The following is a 21,333-nucleotide window of genomic DNA, read 5'->3' as shown; positions in this document are numbered from 1 at the left end:
GGAAAGTGGACGGAAAGTGAAAAACGGAAAGTGAGAAACGTTTAGAAGTGTTTGGATATTTAAAACTGCACACATTAAAAGTCTACCCACTGTACAGGTTAAAAGAGCCAACCAATCCAAATCCGCACACAGTCATGTATTCTGTACTTTTAATACTTTTAAAATGAGAGAGGGAGCAAGTTTTAACGAGCCAATTGAGCTCACTTCTGGTGCGTCAGGTGATGCAATTGTTGTGGTTTGGGCCTTTTTTTATTTTTCCCATGTAGCTTTGTGCATTCGGGGATATAGTTCCACTTTTATATATACCGCTTTGGTGTCTCTCTACACTATAGCTTCCTGAATATTTGACCACTTCTCTCTGACCAGATCCACAACGCAACTCCAGCGCTTAATGCTGAGTTCTTTCAGTATTTTGTGTCAGTGTGGTGTCTTTTTTTCATTACTTTTGTGACTGGTGTTAAGGTTATATGAGCCATTTCAATTATTGTGTTGTTTTGCGGTTTCTTTTCCGGCTGACTTATGTGGTTTGTCATGGACTTAATACATATGAATCCTGTCTGGGCACATGGCTTGGAGTGTCTTTGTGTTCCATGATTCATTGAAATATATAAATCCTGCATGCTGTGTATGTTTAACCACCCAATTATTGTATGGTACAGTATTCTATTATACCCATTCAATAGTCATCCATTCAATATGCTGGTTATTGTCACGATAGGCTTTTCCTCCTGGCTCCCTCCTGATGACATTAATTCACCTCACCTGCCCACGTCAACCCCGCTGCTTTGCATCTACTCATCACCCCGGTTCCTAATCTACTGGTCGCCAGATCATTGTTTCAACCTCCTCTGTGTCCTGTTTGCTCTCGGCCGCCCAGTGTAATCGTATTCTGAGTTCTGTTTACCTTGTTCTCGCATTTGTCTTCCTGTCTGCAGTTTGGATCACCCTCCCAGTCTCTCAGTCTGTCCGCCGTGCCTTGTCCCGCCGGCTTCTCACCCTCGCCCTCTTGTGCTTGGATCCCCCTGCTGTCCCCTGGCAAGTTTCCCTCTGTGTCCACCTTGCATGAATTAAACACTCTTGTTTTCTGTGTACCCTGGTCATGTCTGCCACCACACCCCGTGACAGTTATTGTTGCTTTACAGACTCTTTTTAATCTACTTCTATACATAATAGTGCTATGTTTATTTTTCAGTTGTCATTGCGCGGCTTTGTTGTCCTTGTTTATACTTCATGCATATTTCTATCTTCCTGTAGGTTGTTCTTGGAACTCTGCGTGTGAAGGCTTCTTACAAATATTAAACTGAATCTGAATGGTGTGTTGTGTTTAGTACTTGTTCTATACAGGTGCTCTTACAGGTCAGGTGCTTCTAGACAACCTATACAATATATATCTCCATCACATCTCTCATGCATTGAAAACAGAGTTGATGTTTTACAGCTATAATAAAGTTTTATGGTAGATCTTAAACTTTTATGCTTCGTTAGGGTGAAACCTAGTGGCCAAGCTAAAACTGAACAACAGCTTTACCCCTCTTACTTTCTTTTCCTTTATTTTAACTCTCAGCATCTTCAAATCACACATTTAATTAACAATAAATACATCTAGAAATAAATCAAACTCTCAGTTAATTTTCGTTAGTGCATTTCAGGACGTGAAAGGCGGCTTCCTCCATACGTCACCAGCAGCCAGCCAATGAGAGGCCACATTTTCAGAGCTCAGCCCGTGATGCCGAAGAATGAAAATCTGCACAGTGGCTTTTTCTCATCACCGTAATCATTTCACTTGGCCACGCAAAATAGGGACGACTTCAATCAAAAACAACACATCGGATCACGTGAGCATGTGATGACACGACTGACGGGTGTAGCAGGTTTGTGCCGATTTTCGGTAACGGGCAATGTTTCGCTGCTTATGGGTAAACCATGTCGTGCACATTAATGACTGATAACCCAGCAAAGGTAACACACGCAGGCCTACGTGTGTAGATCACGTTGTTGCTGACTGGAAATATACACATTGCTGCTGCTGTGTATAATAACAATATTTCCGCATATTTACAGTTATAGTCATGATACCACATGGCTTTATTCCGCTATCGCAGCACTCTCACTCATGTGTTTCGGGTATAAACTGATGTAATGAAGGGAAGCATGATATATGGAGAGTTATTTTTTAAATTTAGAATAAACAACTCATGTTAATCGTTAACATCAGTCTACGGTTTGCAACAGATACAATCAAATACAATGTAGCAGTGAGACACCAACGCTGTGTAAAGTGCGAAGTCCATGTCCACAAAGGACTCGATAAAAGTCTTCATGCCAAAATTACAAACCGAATTCAGGTGTTATATTATAGCCTACAGTTTAAATATATGTGTATCAAATATAAATCAATCTGTCTTGAAGACAAACGGAAATGTAGTGATGTTGTAATGCTTCAATTAATGTGTTGTCTGGGCCTGAAAAGTGCATCCAATATAATCTAAAGCTAGCAGAGTGTACTCATGTTGCATCATATTGCATCTTTTCATTTTGTACATCACAAACATGTCTCGCCATGCAAATACCATTGGAGCCTTTTCCGACACAATGATTTGCAAAATAGTTTTTAACAACATTTCAGGTTTGTCAGTCCATCGAACTGATCCTGGTGCGTTGTACTCCGATGTAGACATGCTGTAACTGGGACATTTCAGTGCTGGGGGTCGGTCTCACGATGAAGGGCTCCAGCTCCAGATGGGCCTTCTCCCTGGGCTTCTTGGTGGGGGCCTGCAGTATCTACTTCTTCCTGCGCCAGGTGTGGTTTGAGAGGAGCTACCCCGTGCTGTCAGAGGCTCAGGAAAAAGCCACAGCGGTGACAAAGAGTCCAACCAGCTGGAGGAAGGAGGGAGCTGCTCTCATCAACCTGCAACACTCTCACAGAGAAGGTGATTTACAGTCTTCCACACTGGTCCTCTACAGATAAAAATCATTTAGTATGTGTAGGGGGATAAATGGAGTTTATTTATTTCACTAAAAAACACTGATTGACACTGACAGAGCAGATAGGGTGTACCTGCCCACCCTTAGTTACTCTTAAACTGTCTTTGATGACTTTCTTATCTGTTGAGGCATTTCCACTTTTGATACTACTGCAGGAAAATTGACCATGGTTCTGTTTTCAAGTGTCATCTACAACATGGCAAGTAGAAATAAAGTGATCGGACATGGAGCACTCATGCTCATGTGTGGAGTGCCATTGTAGCGTGGCGTTCCTGATTGAACCGTACGTATGATCGCTCATTGCATGCACATTGTGCATCAAACTGTTTGCTGTGCCCCTCTAGATGAAGACAGCCGGGTGGCAGATGTGTTGTACCAGAAGGTTCGTGTTCTCTGTTGGGTGATGACTGGACCTTATAACCTGCAGAGCAGGGCCCGCCATGTCAGGGCCACCTGGAGTCGCCACTGCAACGTGGTGGTGTTCATGAGCTCTGAGGAGGACCCAGACTTCCCCACTGTAGGCCTGGGCACTAAGGAGGGCCGTGACCAGCTCTACTGGAAGACCATTCGAGCCTTCCATTATGTCTACGAGCACCATGCGAGTGAAGCAGATTGGTTCCTTAAAGCTGATGATGACACCTATGTGGTGGTGGACAACCTGCGCTGGATTCTGTCCAACCACACACCTGAAGAGCCCATCTACTTCGGCAAACGTTTCAAGCCTTACACCAAGCAAGGCTACATGAGCGGAGGGGCAGGCTATGTGCTTAGCAAAGAGGCCCTCAAGAGATTCGTTGAAGGTTTTCGAACCAAAGTTTGCTCACACACCACGCCCGTAGAGGACTTGGCGCTGGGGCAGTGTTTGGAGAAGATGGGCGTTCTGGCGGGGGACTCCAGAGATACTTTGCATCGAGAAACTTTCCACCCATTTGTGCCAGAGCACCATCTGACTAGCCAGTTCTCCAAGAGCTTCTGGTACTGGAGCTATTGTTACTACCCAATTGTTGAGGCAAGTCCCTTCACTTATGTTTTATTCGTGAGCTCGTGCTGTGAAAATGTATAAGTTGGCAGATGTGTTCAAAGCAAACAAATATAATACATACCGATGCTGAAAATACTTTAGGGTGTCCAGTGTAATAATGGTGAGACGCATACCATATCACCCCAACATCCCCAGTTCGCATCATGTCGTACCACCCTCTATCCCCATGTTTCTTGTCTAAATGTATTCTATAAGCTGTCCAAAAGTGCATAAAATGTCCCCATTAAAGCAGAAGGCGGTTTGCAGATAGCTCCGAGATCAGACGGACATTCAGTGGAGTGGATAAGCCTTATTAGAAAGGGGCAAGTCGGGTTAGTAGACATGTTGTTGAGGGGGTGAACCTGTTCGTTGAAAATCCTTTAATATCATTAGTGTGCATCTGCACTTCAAGTGAGACAATTATTCTTTCATTTGTAATGTACAGTAGGGACCTATTCTCCAACTGAGAGTAAGTCGTGTGCAATAGTTTATTTTTCTTTTGATGAATAAAACAAAATGCAAGTGTTGCTATAATCAAAAGTAGAATAACGAAATAAATGAATATGTAATTATCTAGCACATTCAAATGCCGTTCTTGACCCCTGAGTGAATTGAAATAGTCATGAGTTCATTTTAAAGTAGATGATCGCAACACAGACAGTGTCCATGTCAACAAAGGGAAAATTGGTCAATTTTGTGCAAATTGGTCAATTTTGTGCAAATGATGGAACAACTTTGCAATTCAAATTAGAAAATGCGTGTGCAAGCTGAAATTAATTGCGAAGCATTGCTGAAAATGCAGATACTCAAAAAAGCATTGAACTGCACTGCTGAAAATCCTGGTAGTTTAAATGTAAAACTGGCTGCGTTGGAAGCTGAACTGCATTATCTAAAGAAGCTCAAAACTTAAAAACATTGTGAAGAAAAGCTAGTTTATATGTGTCATAATTATTAATCCTCAAATACATTTCCAGTGTGTTCTAATGTCCTAACTTTTAGTATCTGTACATGTGTGTTTTTTTGTGCAATCCTATGTGCTAACATGTGTGCGTTTTATTCTTCCTCAGGGTCCACAGTGCTGCTCTGACTTGGCGGTATCGTTCCATTATGTAGAGGCAGAGCTTATGTACACTCTGGAGTACTACACCTATCACCTGAGAGCGTACGGCTACAGGCCACGCTACCGGCCCTCCTTACGCCAGGGTCTGAGCCTCGGCCCACTGTCACAGACAGCCGTGACGGAGGAACTTAAAGGGGTTCAGGAGGTGACAGATGGAAGGAGTCACACGACTTCAGGTCTTTCTGTTAGTGGAAACCAAACTAAAGCAGAGCTGGAGTCAGAGAGAGGGGGGAAAGACAATCGTGTTACCGAGAACATGACTGCAGTCACTCAAGGCAGGCACCGCTGATTCTGTGTTTCAGCTGGTTGAGTTCCCTGCACAGTATGTCGGTTGGTGTTCTCTTCTGACGGGCTTTCTTCGATCGAATCACAGCATAATTCCAGCCAGTATTACACTGTAAGCACTCGCAGTGAGAGTGGTTAAAATCTGAATATGATTCAATGGCAGCTTTGTATGGCTTGGCTATTTTTAATCAAGATACAGTTTTGGTTTAGTTAGTATGACATCATGTACAGTTGTGAATTAAATAAACATGCACAGTCCCAGATATGTGTTTAGAGAAATACAGAAAGAGGCACATAGAGTATTATTTTGAAGTACGAGCCAATAAGGCAGCAGCAGATGGATGAAAAGATTGTCTCATTTGTAATTTATCTTATTTTTTTCTTGAGATGGAGCGCAGCAATACATTGCTGTGTGTGTGTGTGTGTGTGTGTGTGTGTGTGTGTGTGTGTGTGTGTGTGTGTGTGTGTGTGTGTGTGTGTGTGTGTGTGTGTGTGTGTGTGTGTGTGTGTGTGTGTGTGTGTGTGTGCGCATCACAACTTATTTTACTTATGGCCTCTGCCTTTTTCTGGTGTTGAATCTGATGTTCTGGTTTTACTTTTCAGAAGTTAAATTTCAATTATCACATCTAATTATTTTATTTTGACTTTCTGAAACAAGCAACATTTCAAATTACAAATTTTCTTTTGTTGCCTTTGCGTCTGTTTGCATTGTTTGTCTTTGCTTTTCTTTTAAACCCTGTGGTTAGATAGTACAACTCTAAATCTGTCAGCAGCGATACGATGTTTGTTTCAGTAAGGGCAACAATTGTGCTGTTAAAAATGTATTTTATTTTTATCTTTGTGTGATATGAGATGCTCGGATTCAAGTGTGTACTTGAAACCTCCTGGACTTCTTTTTGAGAACACTTCTGATGAAAACAATAAATCCAAAACGATAATGAATCCCTCAAGTCATTTTTTTATCACCCAACAGAAAACATTGTAGCAGGTGTGATTGAACCTCTATTCAGGCATCAAGCTTGAAGAATCACTCATAAACAGCTTAAGGAAAATGCACTTATGTTTTAAATGAATAAATGATGTTCAAAAAATGATGTTTATTTTCAACTTTTGAAGAACAAAGAATAACATGATGAAGAAATAGAATGTATCGGCTCTCACGACTAATCATGTTTTGTCTTAAAACAAATACAATCTGTGTACGTTATGGTCACTTTCAAAAGCCCGCTGGCAGGTTTACAGTGTGAATCACGGCATTTAATTGTTTCCATTAGACGTTTAGTTCATCGTTTGTGTTCTCTGTGATCTTCTGTCATTGTTGCCAGATGAGGGAGTTTCTTCGTGAATGTCTACAGCCGCTGTAGAAACCTGTAACAAAACACGGAGAAACACGCACACACACACACACACACACACACACACACACACACACACACACACACACACACACACACATTATTCATGCTTTGAGAAGTAGTGAAGATGTTCCATCTATAGTAAAAAAGAAAAGGCACTGACCTCAGCCTGCACTTGTTGAGAAAAATGCCTCTCCTCTCTGGATGCTCTCTCCTCCAGGGACCATTATCTGTGAGAGCAGACATTACAATATAGTATCATAATGATATGTTATCAGCATGATGCACACCTTAAATCTGAATGCACACAAAAGCCAACAGGGCTTTAACAGATATTTGATGCTTGTGAATTGCCACACTCACCAGGCTCTGAGTTTCTCCTTCCCATAAGACCAACAAAAATGTCGTGCATTTCCCCTAAAAAGAAGAATGAGAACCATTCAATTTGGATGTTTTCAAAGAATTTAAAGACCGCAAGCAAGCATATAATCTCAAAGGTCTTACTTTTTTGTGGTGACTGTACAGCGTTTGCATCTGATAAAAATGAAATTGAAAAGGAAAAAAACATTGTGAAATAGAAGTGAACATTTGAGGAAATACAATCCAAACTCAAATTTAAGAAAGCGACATTGTTTACACCACGAAGCCCAATGAGCCTATATTTCCATTTTGTCGTTTTTTTCAATTTATTATCATTAGCATTAGTTATTATTGCTAGACACATTTGAATATAATCAGTGAGATACTCACCGGCATCTCTTCTTCCCATCAGTCCCACAAAGCTATCGTAATCCAAATCGCTAAACCTCTTCAGACTTTTCTGCTTGAGGCTGTTCAAGCCTGTGGTCTGCTGGAATTATGAGAAACCAAAAAGAATCAGTTTTTTTGTTGAAAGATGGTCTGGTAATCAGCTTTTTCATTGCGTGCTGGGAAACCTACACCTGGAGTTTCTCTGCGCGATCCGGGTTCCTCGCATCTGGACTGGCTGTGTCGAAGTTTCATGATGAGAAACAGAGTCACCAGCAGCAAACCTCTTCTCATTTTGTCAGCACCACCTGTGCGACAGAAATGTACAGGTATCCTGTCTTATTAAGTTGTTTCATTATAGGTACATATATAGCTTACAATGAGGAACCAGTTGTGTATAACCCGCTACGTAATTGGTGCGTAAAAGCGCGCATGCATTTTCAAAGATTTTGATCATGATACGTATTGTTGGTGTAGTTACTAAGTGATTATTTAGATTATTTTGTAATTATCCAGCAATAACAAAAAAAAGACGACAATAACGTCATGTAGACCCGTTTTGTTTCCTCTCCAAAAAGTCATGGTAAACCCTTCCACTTCTTCGTGACAGAAAAAAGACAACTGTTGAAAATAGAATACATAAACGATACATAATAATAAACATTTTACTTGTTGTATTTAATAAGAGTAACCTTTTTCTTTACCTGTTTTCTGTAGAGCAGATAGGTATGGGTTACAAGAGTCAGCTGCGTGCGCCCTGGTGCAGAGTAGGAACGGATAGGTCCTGCAGTGAGATCCAGTCAGGATAAATGAAGAATCCGCGCTTTGGGCTGATAAATAACAGGAGGATATACCTGCGTAACGCCAATCAGCAACTGGAGCGTAGGTGGAGCAGCAGGACTTACATCACGCTGTGCTGAAGGCTATGAATAATCATTGATGGTCATGATGCTGCTGCGCTGTTGCCTCCCCACAACACGTACTAACTCCCCCTTTGCTAACAAAAAAAAGTATCGGCAACGTCACGAGGACATAGGTTTGAGCACTCAAGCCCTTCCATGAACATATTTGGGATTTTTCTTAACGTTTAATCTCCAATCGCAGTTGGCTTAAACATCACACTTTTTTTTTGAATTGCAGCTGATACTTTCGTCTGAGATAAAATCTGAACATGTATGTTGAAAGTGCAGCAGTCTCATTTATCCACCTCTTACTCACCACCATCATCCTCACATGCTCCGCTGTGCCTTTCCACTCCATTGACCAGTGGACATGGTTACAAGGCAAGGCAAGTTTATTTGTATAGCACATTTCAACAACAAGGTAATTCAAAGTGCTTCACATTAAACCATTAAAAGCATCAAAACATCAAAAGAAAAGGATATTTAAAAACAATTAAGTACATTCATTAAAACATTAAAAAAAACAAGATACTAATCTTTTTAGGAAGTAATCAGCTGCCTCTGCATGCCACTATAGAAGATGGAGATGTATGTGAGATGGGCTACACAGCTGAGAATTTACAGAAAATTTGAAATGACTCCGTGGGTTTTGGTTAGCTAAGCGATTAACGGATTCATTTCTAACCATACTGTATGAATTTAATTGAATTTAAAAGAAAATGAAAATATGTTTTTCACAATGCTCAAAAGAACTATGCATATTCTTATTACACACAAAATAAAACACGAGCACACTGAGTTATGAACACAAATCAAGAAGTGAATATCATCAGTATAGACAGGCTGAGTTGTCATGAATAAAATCTAGACATCTGTTGATTGGACAGACACATCATCTTCATAACAGCATCGACACAATGAGTACCACGTGATTCAGAGGATCACTTGAAATTGTTTCCAGGGCTGCCAAATGATCTCTTAAACGGCTCTGACAGGTGGTAAGATAAAATGTCCGTCTTGTAACGTGTAGAACAGAGCCTGTGTGACACTTTAAAAATAACTTCATCTCCAAGCAGCAAAACACGATTTAGTTGTTCTGGCATTGTTGTAAAGACACAGTATCATTTGCTATAAAAAAAATAAGCATAAGCTGGACAACACTATTTGCTATTCATGTAAATTCTGAAAATATATTTACGTGTGTCATGAAAAAAACATTTTCCCTATACATCAGCAGCTGAAAACAACTCAAAATACCAAACCTATAATTCTTCTTGCAATTACTGTGTTAGTGTTTGCACACACATTCAGAATGCAAAGAGGCATGAATATTTGAGCAAAGCAGAGTTTAACAGGCACGGGGAACGAATGCAGCTATCAATGGGACCTCTGGAGACTGTGAGCCCTGATAGAAGAGCGTATGACACAACCAAGCACCAGGCAAGAATCCAAATAGTGCATTGCACAAAAGGTTAACGCTCCTATGTTTAAATAATGACTTCCCACTTCCATATTTGTCCTGTTCCTGTATGTAGTGGGGATTGCAGCAGTGCAGGGGTTCGGGGTGGGGGATCTGACAGAGGTGTGGGAAGTCATTAATTGCATTTGTACATTATTGATGAGTGCTTTTTTATCCTCCTTGGTAATCAAAGCGACCCTGTTTTTGGACTCACAGTGAGCACAGTGAGAGAGTGCCAGGGGCTGTTTATCCACAACATGCCAATGGCAGGGTAAGCTTGGGTTGGATGTGTTGCAGGGCTATACATTCTGCAATACATTACAGTTGTCACATGCCCTGCTCGCTGCTGAACAGTTAGACATGACCCTCTTCTGTATTGCATTTAAATGTAGTTCATTACCGGCACACCTCACAATGAAAACTGACTTAGTATGGGCTCCCCTCGGAGCTATATGCTGACAGCTGCTCAGGGGCTGACAGGTAGGCAGGATGTTCACGGTTGGCTTACTCATAGCAGGTGGCTATAGGTGGGTCAGTGAAGACAAACAAAGACACAGCGAATGTGTTTCTATTCAGGCAGAATTTGTAGTGAGCTCAAATACTCAAAGAGTCAGTTGGCCACTTGAAAATATGAAAAACTTCCTTTGCAATAGTTAAATGTTGCAAACAGTTCATTCATGTTTTCTGGCTTCATCATATTTATATTCAGATGTCTATCTGAGACATTTATCTGCATGTGTTCGAAGAGCAGGCTGTCTGAATGTCAGTATCATATGGAATTTCATCGAGTTTGACCCTTAACATTTTCATGAAATCATTTTGCCCATTGATCCTGTACTCGCTTGTTGAATAAATAGGCTGAATAGATTGAGATAACCTTGCCATGGAACACATGAAGTGAGAATTGGAGAGGGAAAAAGGGCAGACAGAGAGAGAAAAATCTTTATCTCACATCATTTATTCAACTCTCCAACATAGTTATAACTGTAGAAGGCCACACAAATTTGATAATACAAGACGGAAAACTCCATCTGGCAATTCAGTTAGTTTGGAGGTCCATGTGACGATATGAGAATACAGATTAATCCTGTAGGAAATTGCAGGGTGACGAATAAGCTACAGTATATTTGTGAACAGGCTGGGTTTGAATGCACAGCTTGCAATCACTGGCCATTAAGTCCAAAGGGGATTCTGAATGTGTGAACTCAGTAACAGGAAAACAGTTTGTCGCACGCTCAGCGGCCATCCCTGCTGTTTGTTCTTGCTTGTGGCGACATGAAGACTAAAATAAGCAGATCTAGACAATTTCAGGCCTGTCCACGGTAGATCATAGGATGCACCTGTCAATAATTGAGTTAATGGGCTCTAATCTAATGAGGGAATTTAACTTAGAGTCCACTTTATACTTCTCCTTGGGGCATACAAAATGACTTTGATGGATGCAGTTCTTTTCATTCCACCCACTCCTCCCTGATCTCTGACTTGTGAGGTCCTGGAGTGTCACTTCCATCTAAATGTTAATTTGAAGACTGTTTCTTTAAGACTGGCATGGATGCTGATATGCTTTGAAAGTCTATTTGCATGAGATCATCATGGGTATGTGAAACTGTGAGCTGTGCTGCTGAACCAAAAACACATTCTTTTTTTCCAAAGAGCTTCTGAAAGTGTTTTTCTGCCCTCTCCTTGTCAAAAGCTTTTTGTCCCCTTTAGTCTTCTCTCTGTGACGATGGTTGCCACTGAAGCATGTGGGAGAAAACAAGACCGATGCTGTTTAAGCTCCTGACTCTCTGTTGTGTCTTGTAACAAGTGTGCCTGTTTTGTCCTCATAGAGTGACAATACTCTCGAAGATAGAAACATTAGCATCCTGTTCGTCACAGAGGGTTGGGGTTGTATCTGACTGTTACACAACGTTACACAGTCAGATAAATTGACATTTTCAACCCTAACAATGTGATTTCCATCCTGAAGAGGTGAAGAAGTTTGTTGAAGATTGTTTGTTTGTTTGTTGGTTTTGCGTTTTAATTTGACAATTTTGTTATGAAACACGAAGATATGAAGCTATTTCCTTTGCAGAGGGTTCAGGTTCAGGTTCAGGTTACTTTAATTTATACCCGTAGGTAGACTTGGTTTGCAAATAGAGAGGCATCCATCTCAACAGACATTACAAACAGCACAGACAACAAGACAAACATGATGAAAGTACACAGGGCTAAAAATCAGTCAATCAACAAGTAAAATAAATAAGTACACACACGTTTCTATAGCATCTGTGCGCTATGATTTGTTCACCTGCGTGATGGCTGCTGGAACAAAGCTGTTTTTATCCCGCTTTGTTCTGCACCGTGGGACCAGCTACCTTCGTTTAGAAGGAAGAAGCTGAAATTCCCTGTGCAAAGGATGGGAGTCGTCCTTTAAAATGGAGCCGGTGATCCGTTGCAGCTGTCTGGTGTACGAGGGGTGTTGAATGCTGCCATTTTTCTGCTACGGTGAGATGGTAATGGCTGCTTCGTGCTAAATTTATTTCCTCTGCCATTTGGTTATTAACCTGCCGACACCTTTCCAAACATTGGATACTGTTCCAACTAAGATGTCTTTGCAGTCAGTTTGTATATTGTACATTTGTATTTAATAGATATGCACAGATACCGATACTGATATTGGATATTAGTTCAATGCCTTCTTCAAATAGCTGGATCGACAAGAGGCCGATCTGGTATTGGATACCATTGTTTTAATAAATAACAACTCAGTACATATACATCTATGTATTTATTTGTTGCATTTTATTTTACACAGTTAGGAAAGCAATAGTAAAGGAGCTGTACTATACATTCAGAACATTAGGAATTGAAACAACTGTAAAGATACTGCTTTCATAAACCTGTTACAGATAACGCCACCCTGACCGACTGCGTCGTAGTGTAAGTGCAGAACGAACCCTCCGGTTCCATCTCAAGTAAACACTATTAGCTCTGTCAGCAATTTGGGGTTGCTTGCACTGTTGGCACTGGTTACTACGAGCAAATGTTTTACACCGGCTGTTCATATGGATCTGACTCTACTGAATCAGCACTGAAGGAATCAGTTGCTGTTACTGCTCGTAAGAGCTGTTACTGTAACGTAAATAGTTAGCTTATGTTCTATCAACCTTGTAAACAATGCTTGCATCAGCTTATTGTACTGATTTGAACATAACAGCTTGAACCACCAACCTTAACTTACATCTGAACTGAAGACAGACATGATCTGTGGGGACCATGTTGTGGAATATTTCCTTAACAAGTTCAGGAGTGAAGTTGGTTTTATCCAAAGTGTCTAACATAAAAACAGAGTCTCGATGAATGATCAAAGTTTCAAGAAGTCAATTTAATGTTTGCAAACAGAGAACACAAAACACCACCACGTATTGCAGTGAGCTGTGAATATGCTCTCCAGACACAAAATCCAAACAAGACATTTATACCGGCCGGCAGAGAGGAACAGATAAAACACAGGAGACTAAGGCAGAAATGTTTAGTCTAACAAGAATCAGTTGATATAGAGAAAGACCACGTCGGCTGTTTGTCCCGACTAAGATAGAAAAGTGACCTTCGTCCTAGACCAAATAGGTCAATGTGTTCAGACATCCAGACGCCCATGCAAATGAACTTTCTAAACAGCAATATGTCTCACAGATAATAACATGAGGAGGTTAAAACATTTTTTATCATTACACTCCACTCTTTTGGTTATACCATAACCACAATTAACATAATAAAAAAATGTAACCAGACTAACTAGAGCACAAAGGGTGGACTGCCTTTGTCTCAACAGACCCCAGAGGATTATTCTGCCTCTGTCTTGAGAGGTCTGTTCCTAGCTAGATCATGCTTCATGATGAAAGGCCTGGGTGTGCTCCGTTTCGAGCCCTGCTTCTCAGGAACACGTTGAGGTTGTGATGGGTAGCGGGTTGTTGTCCTTTTCTTTTCCCTCGTGGTATTGATGAGTTGTAGACAGTTAGCACAGATCACGACGTGTCTGTCGGCCACTGCCCGTTGTGATCCCGTCCGTGAATCACTGCTTGTCCTCCTGCGATGGTTCTTTCGGTGGTGCCCGTTGGCTGGCACTTGATGCAGGTGTTTGCTCACCTGAAGCTTCTCCTGGGTCTGGAACCTTTTTGCAGTGTGACGCGTGGACCCAAGTGGCTCTCTCAGCTACCTTTACTGCCGTGTGGGTGATGAGGAGGATCTGGAACGGGCCCAGCCAGCGCTGTGCTCTCCAGTTCTTCCGTCTGAAATCTTTCACCACTACGAAGTCACCGGGTTTCAGGTTGTGGAGCGGTCCCTCCGCTTGCCTCGGGAGGGCAGCTGCCACCTGTTGTCGTATGTTAGATAGAGCAGAGGACAGTTGCGCACAATATCTCAACATTTCATGTTCGCATAAGGCGGTGGATGGGGGCGGTGCCGTGGGTGCTTCCGTGCCTACATGAGGAGGAAAACCAAACAATATCTCAAAAGGACTCAGATTGCTGCGTGTTCGTTTCCTCATACGCATGTACATCAGCACTAGAGGCAGGGCTTTTGTCCATGGTAACCCAGTGTCAGCACAACATTTTGCTAACTTTGTTTTGAGGGTACAGTTCTCTCGTTCAACAGCGCCACCACTGGCAGGATGGTAAGCACAGTGTGTTCTTAAGTCGATACCCAAATAGGCGCTTAGTTCTGTAATGGCCTGGTTTACAAAATGAGAACCGTTGTCACTTGATATTTTCGTAGGAATGCCCCAACGAGGAATGATTTCCGAAATCAATGCCTTTGCCACTGTTGCAGCGGTCTGTTTGCTTGATGGAAAAACTTCAACCCACTTTGACCACATGTCCACCATCACAAGACAGTGTTTCTTACCTTCAGATGGAGAGAGCTCAACAAAGTCCATCATAATGTGTTCAAAGGGCCGTGTTGGAGGCGGATGTGCAGCTTGGCTGGACACCGCTACCGGCCTGCCTACATTGTGAGTAGAACAGGTTACACATGCAGAACAAAATTTTTGTGCATATGAGGTGAACCCCTTTGTGAACCATGTTTCATTTAATGCCCTCAACATTCCTCCTTTTGACACGTGGTCTAACCCATGTGTCAACTTGGCATAATGATTGAAATAGTGCTTAGGCAGACATGGCTTAGCATCAGGTCCCACCCAAAGTCCATCTGTGTAAGTACACCCTGAACTAGACCACAGCCGTCGCTCTTCCGGAGTGGAGAGAGTTTGCATTGCTATAAGAGAAGAAGGAACTTGCACGCATGAAAACGCGAGAGCAGAGGAAGTGGGGACCGGACGTCGAGCAGCAGCTTTGGCAGCCGCGTCTGCTCGTGCATTTCCTGTTGGTACGTCATTAGTCTGATTAGTGTGTGCTGCACACTTACATACTGCAATGGCTGTAGGCAAAATAATGGCCTCTAACAGCTCAGCAATGAGAGTGTGATGAAGGACAGGCTTACCGTCAGACTTCAGGAATTTGCGATGTTTCCACAAAGCGCCAAAATCGTGCACAACGCCGAAGGCGTAACGAGAGTCAGTGTGGATAGTAACGGTCTTACCTTTAGCAAGTTTACATGCTTTAGTGAGTGCAATGAGCTCAGCTGCCTGGGCTGAGAGGTGACATGGTAGGGAACCTGAACACAGCACCTCAGAGTCAGAAACAACAGCAAACCCCACAAGATTAGTACCAGTCTGAGGATCGCGAGAGGCTGATCCGTCTACATACATTACCATCTCGCTGTTAGCCAGCGGAGTGTCCAACAGGTCAGGACGAGGAGTGCACTGAGCTTGGAGCTCAGCCAAACAGTTGTGCTCCTCACCATCCCCAGGAATAGGAAGTAACGATGCAGGGTTAAGATTAGTACAGCGTTTGACCGTTACATTCGGCATGTCTAGGAGACATGTGTGATAACGCAAGTATCGCGCTGCAGAGAGATGAGAGGACTTTTGTTCGAGGAGGATCAAAGAGACTGAGTGAGGTACGAGCAGTGTCAGCGGCGCGTAACCGACAATGTCACGTGATGCTGCGAGCGCTCTTTCGCACGCGGCCACAGCACGCAAACATTGTGGCAGGCCAGCAGCGACTGGATCAAGCTTTGCGGAGAAATACGCAACTGGTCTGAGTTTGTCGCCATGAGATTGTAGCAACACGGAAGTCATGCACCTCTGTCTTTCATCTACTGTTTGAGTGAACGGCTTCTGCGGATCTGGCAACCCTAGAGTAGGAGGAGTTTGCAAAGCACATTTCATTTGCGTGAAAGCGTCATGGCCTTCTTTTGTCCAAATTATTTTGTCATGTGCTGTGAGATTCTTACCGTGGATCAAAGATGACAATGGCTGTTCCATTTGTGAGTAGTTAGGTATGAAAGACCGACAGTATGAACACATTCCTAGAAAGGACATCATCTGTTTTTTAGTGTTTGGTTGAGGCAACGAAACAATTGAAGCGATTCTTTTGGGGGAGAGAGTCTTACCTTCTCCTGAAATGTCATGGCCAAGAAAATGAACGTTTTGTGTTACAAACTGTAACTTTGAGAGACTGGCCTTGTGGCCTTCCTGTGCTAGGTGCTGTAGCAGCTTTAATGTATCCTTCTGACACTGTGCCTGAGTAGGAGCTGCGATAAGGCAGTCGTCGACATACTGAAGTAGGGCAGAGCCTGGTGAGAGAGTTAGACTTTCTAAACTTTCCCTAAGAGCGTCATTGTAGATTGTTGGTGATTCTGTATACCCCTGACACAGCCGTGTGAAGGTGTAAGGTTTCCCATTGAAGTTAAAGGCGAACCAAAATTGAGAATCTTTGTCGACTGGGACACTGAAAAAAGCATTTGACAGGTCAACAACAGAAAACCATTTAGCATCAGGTGGAATCTGAGCTAGAATAGTATATGGATTAGGCACATTCGGGGCGCGTGCATGGACTGAAGCATTTACTGCTTTCAGATCCTGCACAAAACGCCACTCAGTGGGTTTGTCTTTGTCTCTGATCTTTTTCACAGGAAAAATTGGTGTTCTTACTGGCGAATCCGGACATGGAACGATCACTCCTGCTTTCAGGAGTGATTCAAACACTGGTGTAATACCGTCAATGGCCTCCTGTCGCAGAGGATATTGGTGTTTGTGGGGTCGGAAGTCAGAGCGTGGAGTAATGACGACCGGTTGGCAGTTGTTGATCAAACCCACGTCATATTTGTGCGCCGCCCAGAGTGTCTGTGGAACAGAGGCAAGAGCGGGAGAAATAGAGACAGCGTTAGAGACGAACGTTTTAGCTCTGTTGTTGTGTTTGTTGGGCTCTCACCATATGGCTTCAAAATGTGCTGTGGACAAAGAAATCAGGCCTTCACTTTGTCAAGCAAAGGTCTCATCCTGATTTGTAGTTTGAGGAGAGCAAAGGGATTTCACACTCAGGTGTGAATTCCCCCCCCCAAATAACCATGGTAACCGCGGCAATCTCATTGGCCGAGAGCCAAGAGACCCGAGGACCCCTGTGGTTCGGCCACTGTTCTATAAAACTCTCTGCTGCCCCCACCTCATAGCTTTCCCCCTTCGACCTCGGTTGAGTTAGGAGGCACACAACCGCTCTCTTCGCTCGGACACCCCCCCCCGTCCAGGCCACAGAAGAACCAACTTTCCCCGCCAGCGCAACGCTGGCCACGAGGAAGCAACGGCCCTTCAACCCTACTCAAACCCTGACAAGCCGTTTCGCTGGATGAAACAGCCCGCGATAACGAATCTGCTTCAGCGATCAGTTCAGCGCTTTTTGCTCCTTTTTCTTTTGGTTCACACATTCCGGCGAAGGAAAGACGACAACGCCTCCCTCCTTCACCGACGATTCCCGGTAAGACGCACGGACCACGCCGTCAACCGAAGGTAGGTCATCCTCCCTGAAGCGAGGATTGACCACGTCTGCGTTTCGCTCCAGAACGAGCTCACGCCACGACGGGCCGAAACAGCGCCAGCTCAAACGCCGCGCTGAGAAGCCGCCCCCCCCCCTTCCCCTCGAAGAAAAAGGACAACTTTGCCACGGACACTTCCACGTTGCAACGAAGCATCTACAAGTAAGATTCTTGGCATCTGGGCATAGCTTAGCTTAAATTAACTTAAATTTAATTCAGGCCATTCATTTATATGTTGATATTCCCGTGTTTTTGTGTGTTTAAATTACTGTCGCGTGATATTGAGGTATTACGCAATCATTACGGAGCAGAGAAGCTCCGCTGTATGTGTGTATCAACTATGACTGTTTGCTCGGGATTTATTTGATTTCTTTTCATTCATTGTCTTCCACTCCGGGTGGAAGTTCTCTTTTCATTAACTCGACTCGGTGAGTGAGCTGAGGTGCGTGGCTTATCACGGCATAAGTTACCGGCAGTTCCAAGACGACAGCGGTATATTTATGCACGATATAACCAGCACTCAGGCTCCCTACCACATCGCACGCCGAAGCGTGATTCACTTCGAGCTCTCGCTCCTTTTTTCTCGTTCCTCCTTTCACGAAACACGCACATACACATAGCTCCTAGTTCTACTCCTGGGGAACCTCGTTCAAACGAGCGCCTCACATCACGTGCTGCCCAGGCACACGTGAGTACATACAGCAGCCTAACTGCCATTTTGTCCGGGTCCCTCGACTCCGCCATCTTTGTAGTTTTTAGCTGTAGTTCTTAAGGCCCCTCCCCTTTGGCCAGCGTCACTCGACGCCGCCATCTTTGTAGTCTTTAGCGTAGCTGTAAGACTCCCTCCTTTTCACCCACAGACCCACACACACACACACACACACAGACATACACTCTCATCCATTTTATTCATTCTTTAGTTTAGGCATATAAAATTGTATGATAACGTTTGTTGGTTGCAATATTAATTGATTTGATCATTTATTATTTTGATTCAATAAACTCTGTTATACTTTCAGGAGCAGTCGTCTGTGATTACTTGTGCATATGTATTTGATAAGACTGTATGTAGTAGCCTGTGCTCGAACTTAAAACCTTCACTGTCACTGAATGTATAGTCATACGCAGACTATTGACATTATGAGTGACTACTAATTATGAGACTTAGTTTTATCGTTTGGTTATTGGTCCCTGTTCGCAGGGTGGTGCCCCGTTTATATTAATAATCATTAATAATTGTTACATACATCAATAATTCTATTGATGTCAAGAATTCAGTTTCTTAAATGCTGATAACCCAAACACGCTCCTTTAGTTCCCAACATAATGGTGCCCCGTGTGAGGGTACGTTATTCCAGTTTTGTTACAGTATATATGCACATTAATCCATAATTATTTTTGAATAATTAATTTTCCAAAAAAATATTTTTTCCAAAAAATTATTTTTTTTCTTCTTTTGAATGATCCAAATTCCTGAAACTTATTTCCCAAAATAGGTAGGCTTTGATATTCAAAATCTTTTCTTATTGTAATTAAATTTTTGATTTTAAATCCAGATTTTTAATCTTAATCTTTAATTCCCTTCTCGAAATTTTATTTCGTTTCCAGGTTTAATTATTCGTTTCATTTCTTAAACTAACAGCCAGCTGTGTAGTAGATTTGATCGTTTTATTTGTAATACCTTGCTTGTTTTCTTAAATCCCTCCAAAGAAGTTACACACAGCTGTCACAGGCCCAAAGTGCTAAACCACATTAGCATTTTCGCACCTCTGGCTGCAAAGCAGTAGTGATACCTCAGAGCAGCAACAGTAGAAACGTAAGTCACAGAGCTAGACATTTCACTGTGCGCCTGCATGAACCGTAACACTAACAGTAATTAACATCTAACAGTAGAAATCCTAAGTTACAGAACTAGACATTTCACTGCATGAACCGTAAACACTAACAGTTTCCGTTCTAACACTAGGGAATTAACAACCACTGGGAGTCGTGCTCATTAGAGAGAATGAGCGACGAGAAATCCCCCATTCCTGGAGGTGTAGCTCCAGAAGACACCGCATTACGAGATGCGGTGGCTGATGTCCTCGGACTCACAGCAAAGGAAAGAGAGTACTTTGCAAAATACACTGCTGTCCTATGCGACGAGCAATTAGAGCAGCTGGTGGCTTATGTAAATAACCCAGCAGGTAACAGAGAGCGCCTGATTCAGAACGTAATCGGCGAAATACTGCTCATCTACCATCAGAAAATGCAGCTGCAAGCTGCCCGAACCCGGGCACAGAGCGACGAGCAGCAACGCGAGATCTGGACACTCCGAACAGAGGTTCAGGAGTTGTCACGTGACTGTAGAGCCCTACAGTCAGAAAATAGTAGCCTGCGCAGTGACCTCAGAGAGGTCAACCTAGAACTCTCTAAAGCATCAGAGAGTGGTGACAAACTGAAAGCGCTTCAAGGTGTTCCAGCAACCCCGGTAGGTACTGCTACCCCCTACCGAGCCTTTCAGCCCAGTCATTTCTTGGTCTCGGCTCCCTCATTCCCCGAGACCCGAACCACCTTGCATTTCGTGAAAACGCTTTCCCCAACCAGGAGGAGAGAGGACCAACACCAGGTCCTAGTCGGCCCAGGTGGCTTCAAAACCACCTCAGGCGAACGCAATCCTCCACGCAGTTCACGCGCGCGACAAGAACTGACCCCATCCCCCTCAGGGAGGGAGGATGATAGTCGTTACCACCATCGCGAGTATGGAGACTCAGACGACTCGGACGGCCCACGCCCCATCAACCTTGGAGGCCTGCGTACTCGACAGATTGCGTCTCTGGCGAAAGACGTAGAGCGCTTCAATCCCGATAATCACGACTCGAGCATCGATGACTACCTAAGGGAGATCGATCGCTGCCTCCTCGACCTATCGCGCCCCTCATCGCGCGAAAAGCTAAAGCTAGTGTGGAAAACCACAGCGCGAAGCGTCCACGCTTTCATTGAAACGCTCCAGCCGAGCATCCGCGACTGCTATTCATCCCTTTGTCACGCCCTTAGGGAGGAGTACTCCCTGTACTCTAACCCAGCTTCTGCCACCCTCTGCGCCTTTGCCATTTCCCAGGAAAGGCTAGAGTCTCCGAGAGACTACTTCAGGCGCTTGAGATCTGCGTACTTCCAAGGACGTAACGCCCCAGGTCTAGAAGAAGACCATGCCTTCAAGTCGCTATTCCTGCACAATCTCCACGACAACGTGAGATACGATGTTACTATGCACTGCAGAACGAGTAACCTTACCATGCCAGAGATTAGGAAATACGCGCAACTTGCATGGGAGACACGCGGACGGCCGACAAATCGGTACGAAGACACCGCCATAGTCTTAGGCATCCAACAGTCGAGCGACTCCGACCTAGCGTCGGAAGACGACGAGAGGACTTGGCCTAGCGAGCCCTGGTCACCCCCGAGGAACAGACGACCCTGGCGGTCGAAAGACCAACGGAACCAGGGGGGTGAAAGACGCCCTCAAGGGCAACCCATCAGGTAACGCTGACTCGCAGCCCACCTGACTA

At 43.5% G+C, this 21,333-nt stretch overlaps 2 protein-coding genes across 2 annotated transcripts; one reads left to right on the top strand and one right to left on the bottom strand.

Annotated features, from left to right (window-relative positions):
* Window positions 1–1,736: 1,736 nt before the first annotated feature.
* c1galt1la (core 1 synthase, glycoprotein-N-acetylgalactosamine 3-beta-galactosyltransferase 1, like a) lies at window positions 1,737–6,264 on the top strand (the record flags this gene model as incomplete). The annotated part of the gene is made up of 4 exons (XM_079272932.1): window positions 1,737–1,835; window positions 2,675–2,930; window positions 3,330–3,994; window positions 5,074–6,264. 4 exons carry the CDS (start codon window positions 1,737–1,739, stop codon window positions 5,413–5,415), a joined length of 1,362 nt encoding a protein of 453 aa, XP_079129058.1. The 3' UTR covers window positions 5,416–6,264.
* A 381-nt stretch (window positions 6,265–6,645) lies between these two features.
* On the bottom strand, window positions 6,646–7,807 carry tac3a (tachykinin precursor 3a; the record flags this gene model as incomplete). The annotated part of the gene is made up of 6 exons (XM_079273314.1): window positions 6,646–6,779; window positions 6,930–6,996; window positions 7,130–7,183; window positions 7,271–7,300; window positions 7,517–7,616; window positions 7,706–7,807. The coding sequence occupies 6 exons, from the start codon at window positions 7,805–7,807 to the stop codon at window positions 6,761–6,763; spliced, it is 372 nt and encodes a 123-aa protein (XP_079129440.1). The 3' UTR covers window positions 6,646–6,760.
* Window positions 7,808–21,333: the final 13,526 nt, after the last annotated feature.

This window comes from Melanostigma gelatinosum (genome assembly GCF_949748355.1).
Source record: "Melanostigma gelatinosum genome assembly, chromosome: 8".
NCBI lineage: Eukaryota > Metazoa > Chordata > Actinopteri > Perciformes > Zoarcidae > Melanostigma > Melanostigma gelatinosum.
The sequence above is the reverse complement of the archived record's forward strand: the minus strand, read 5'-3'. Positions and strand labels throughout refer to the sequence as shown.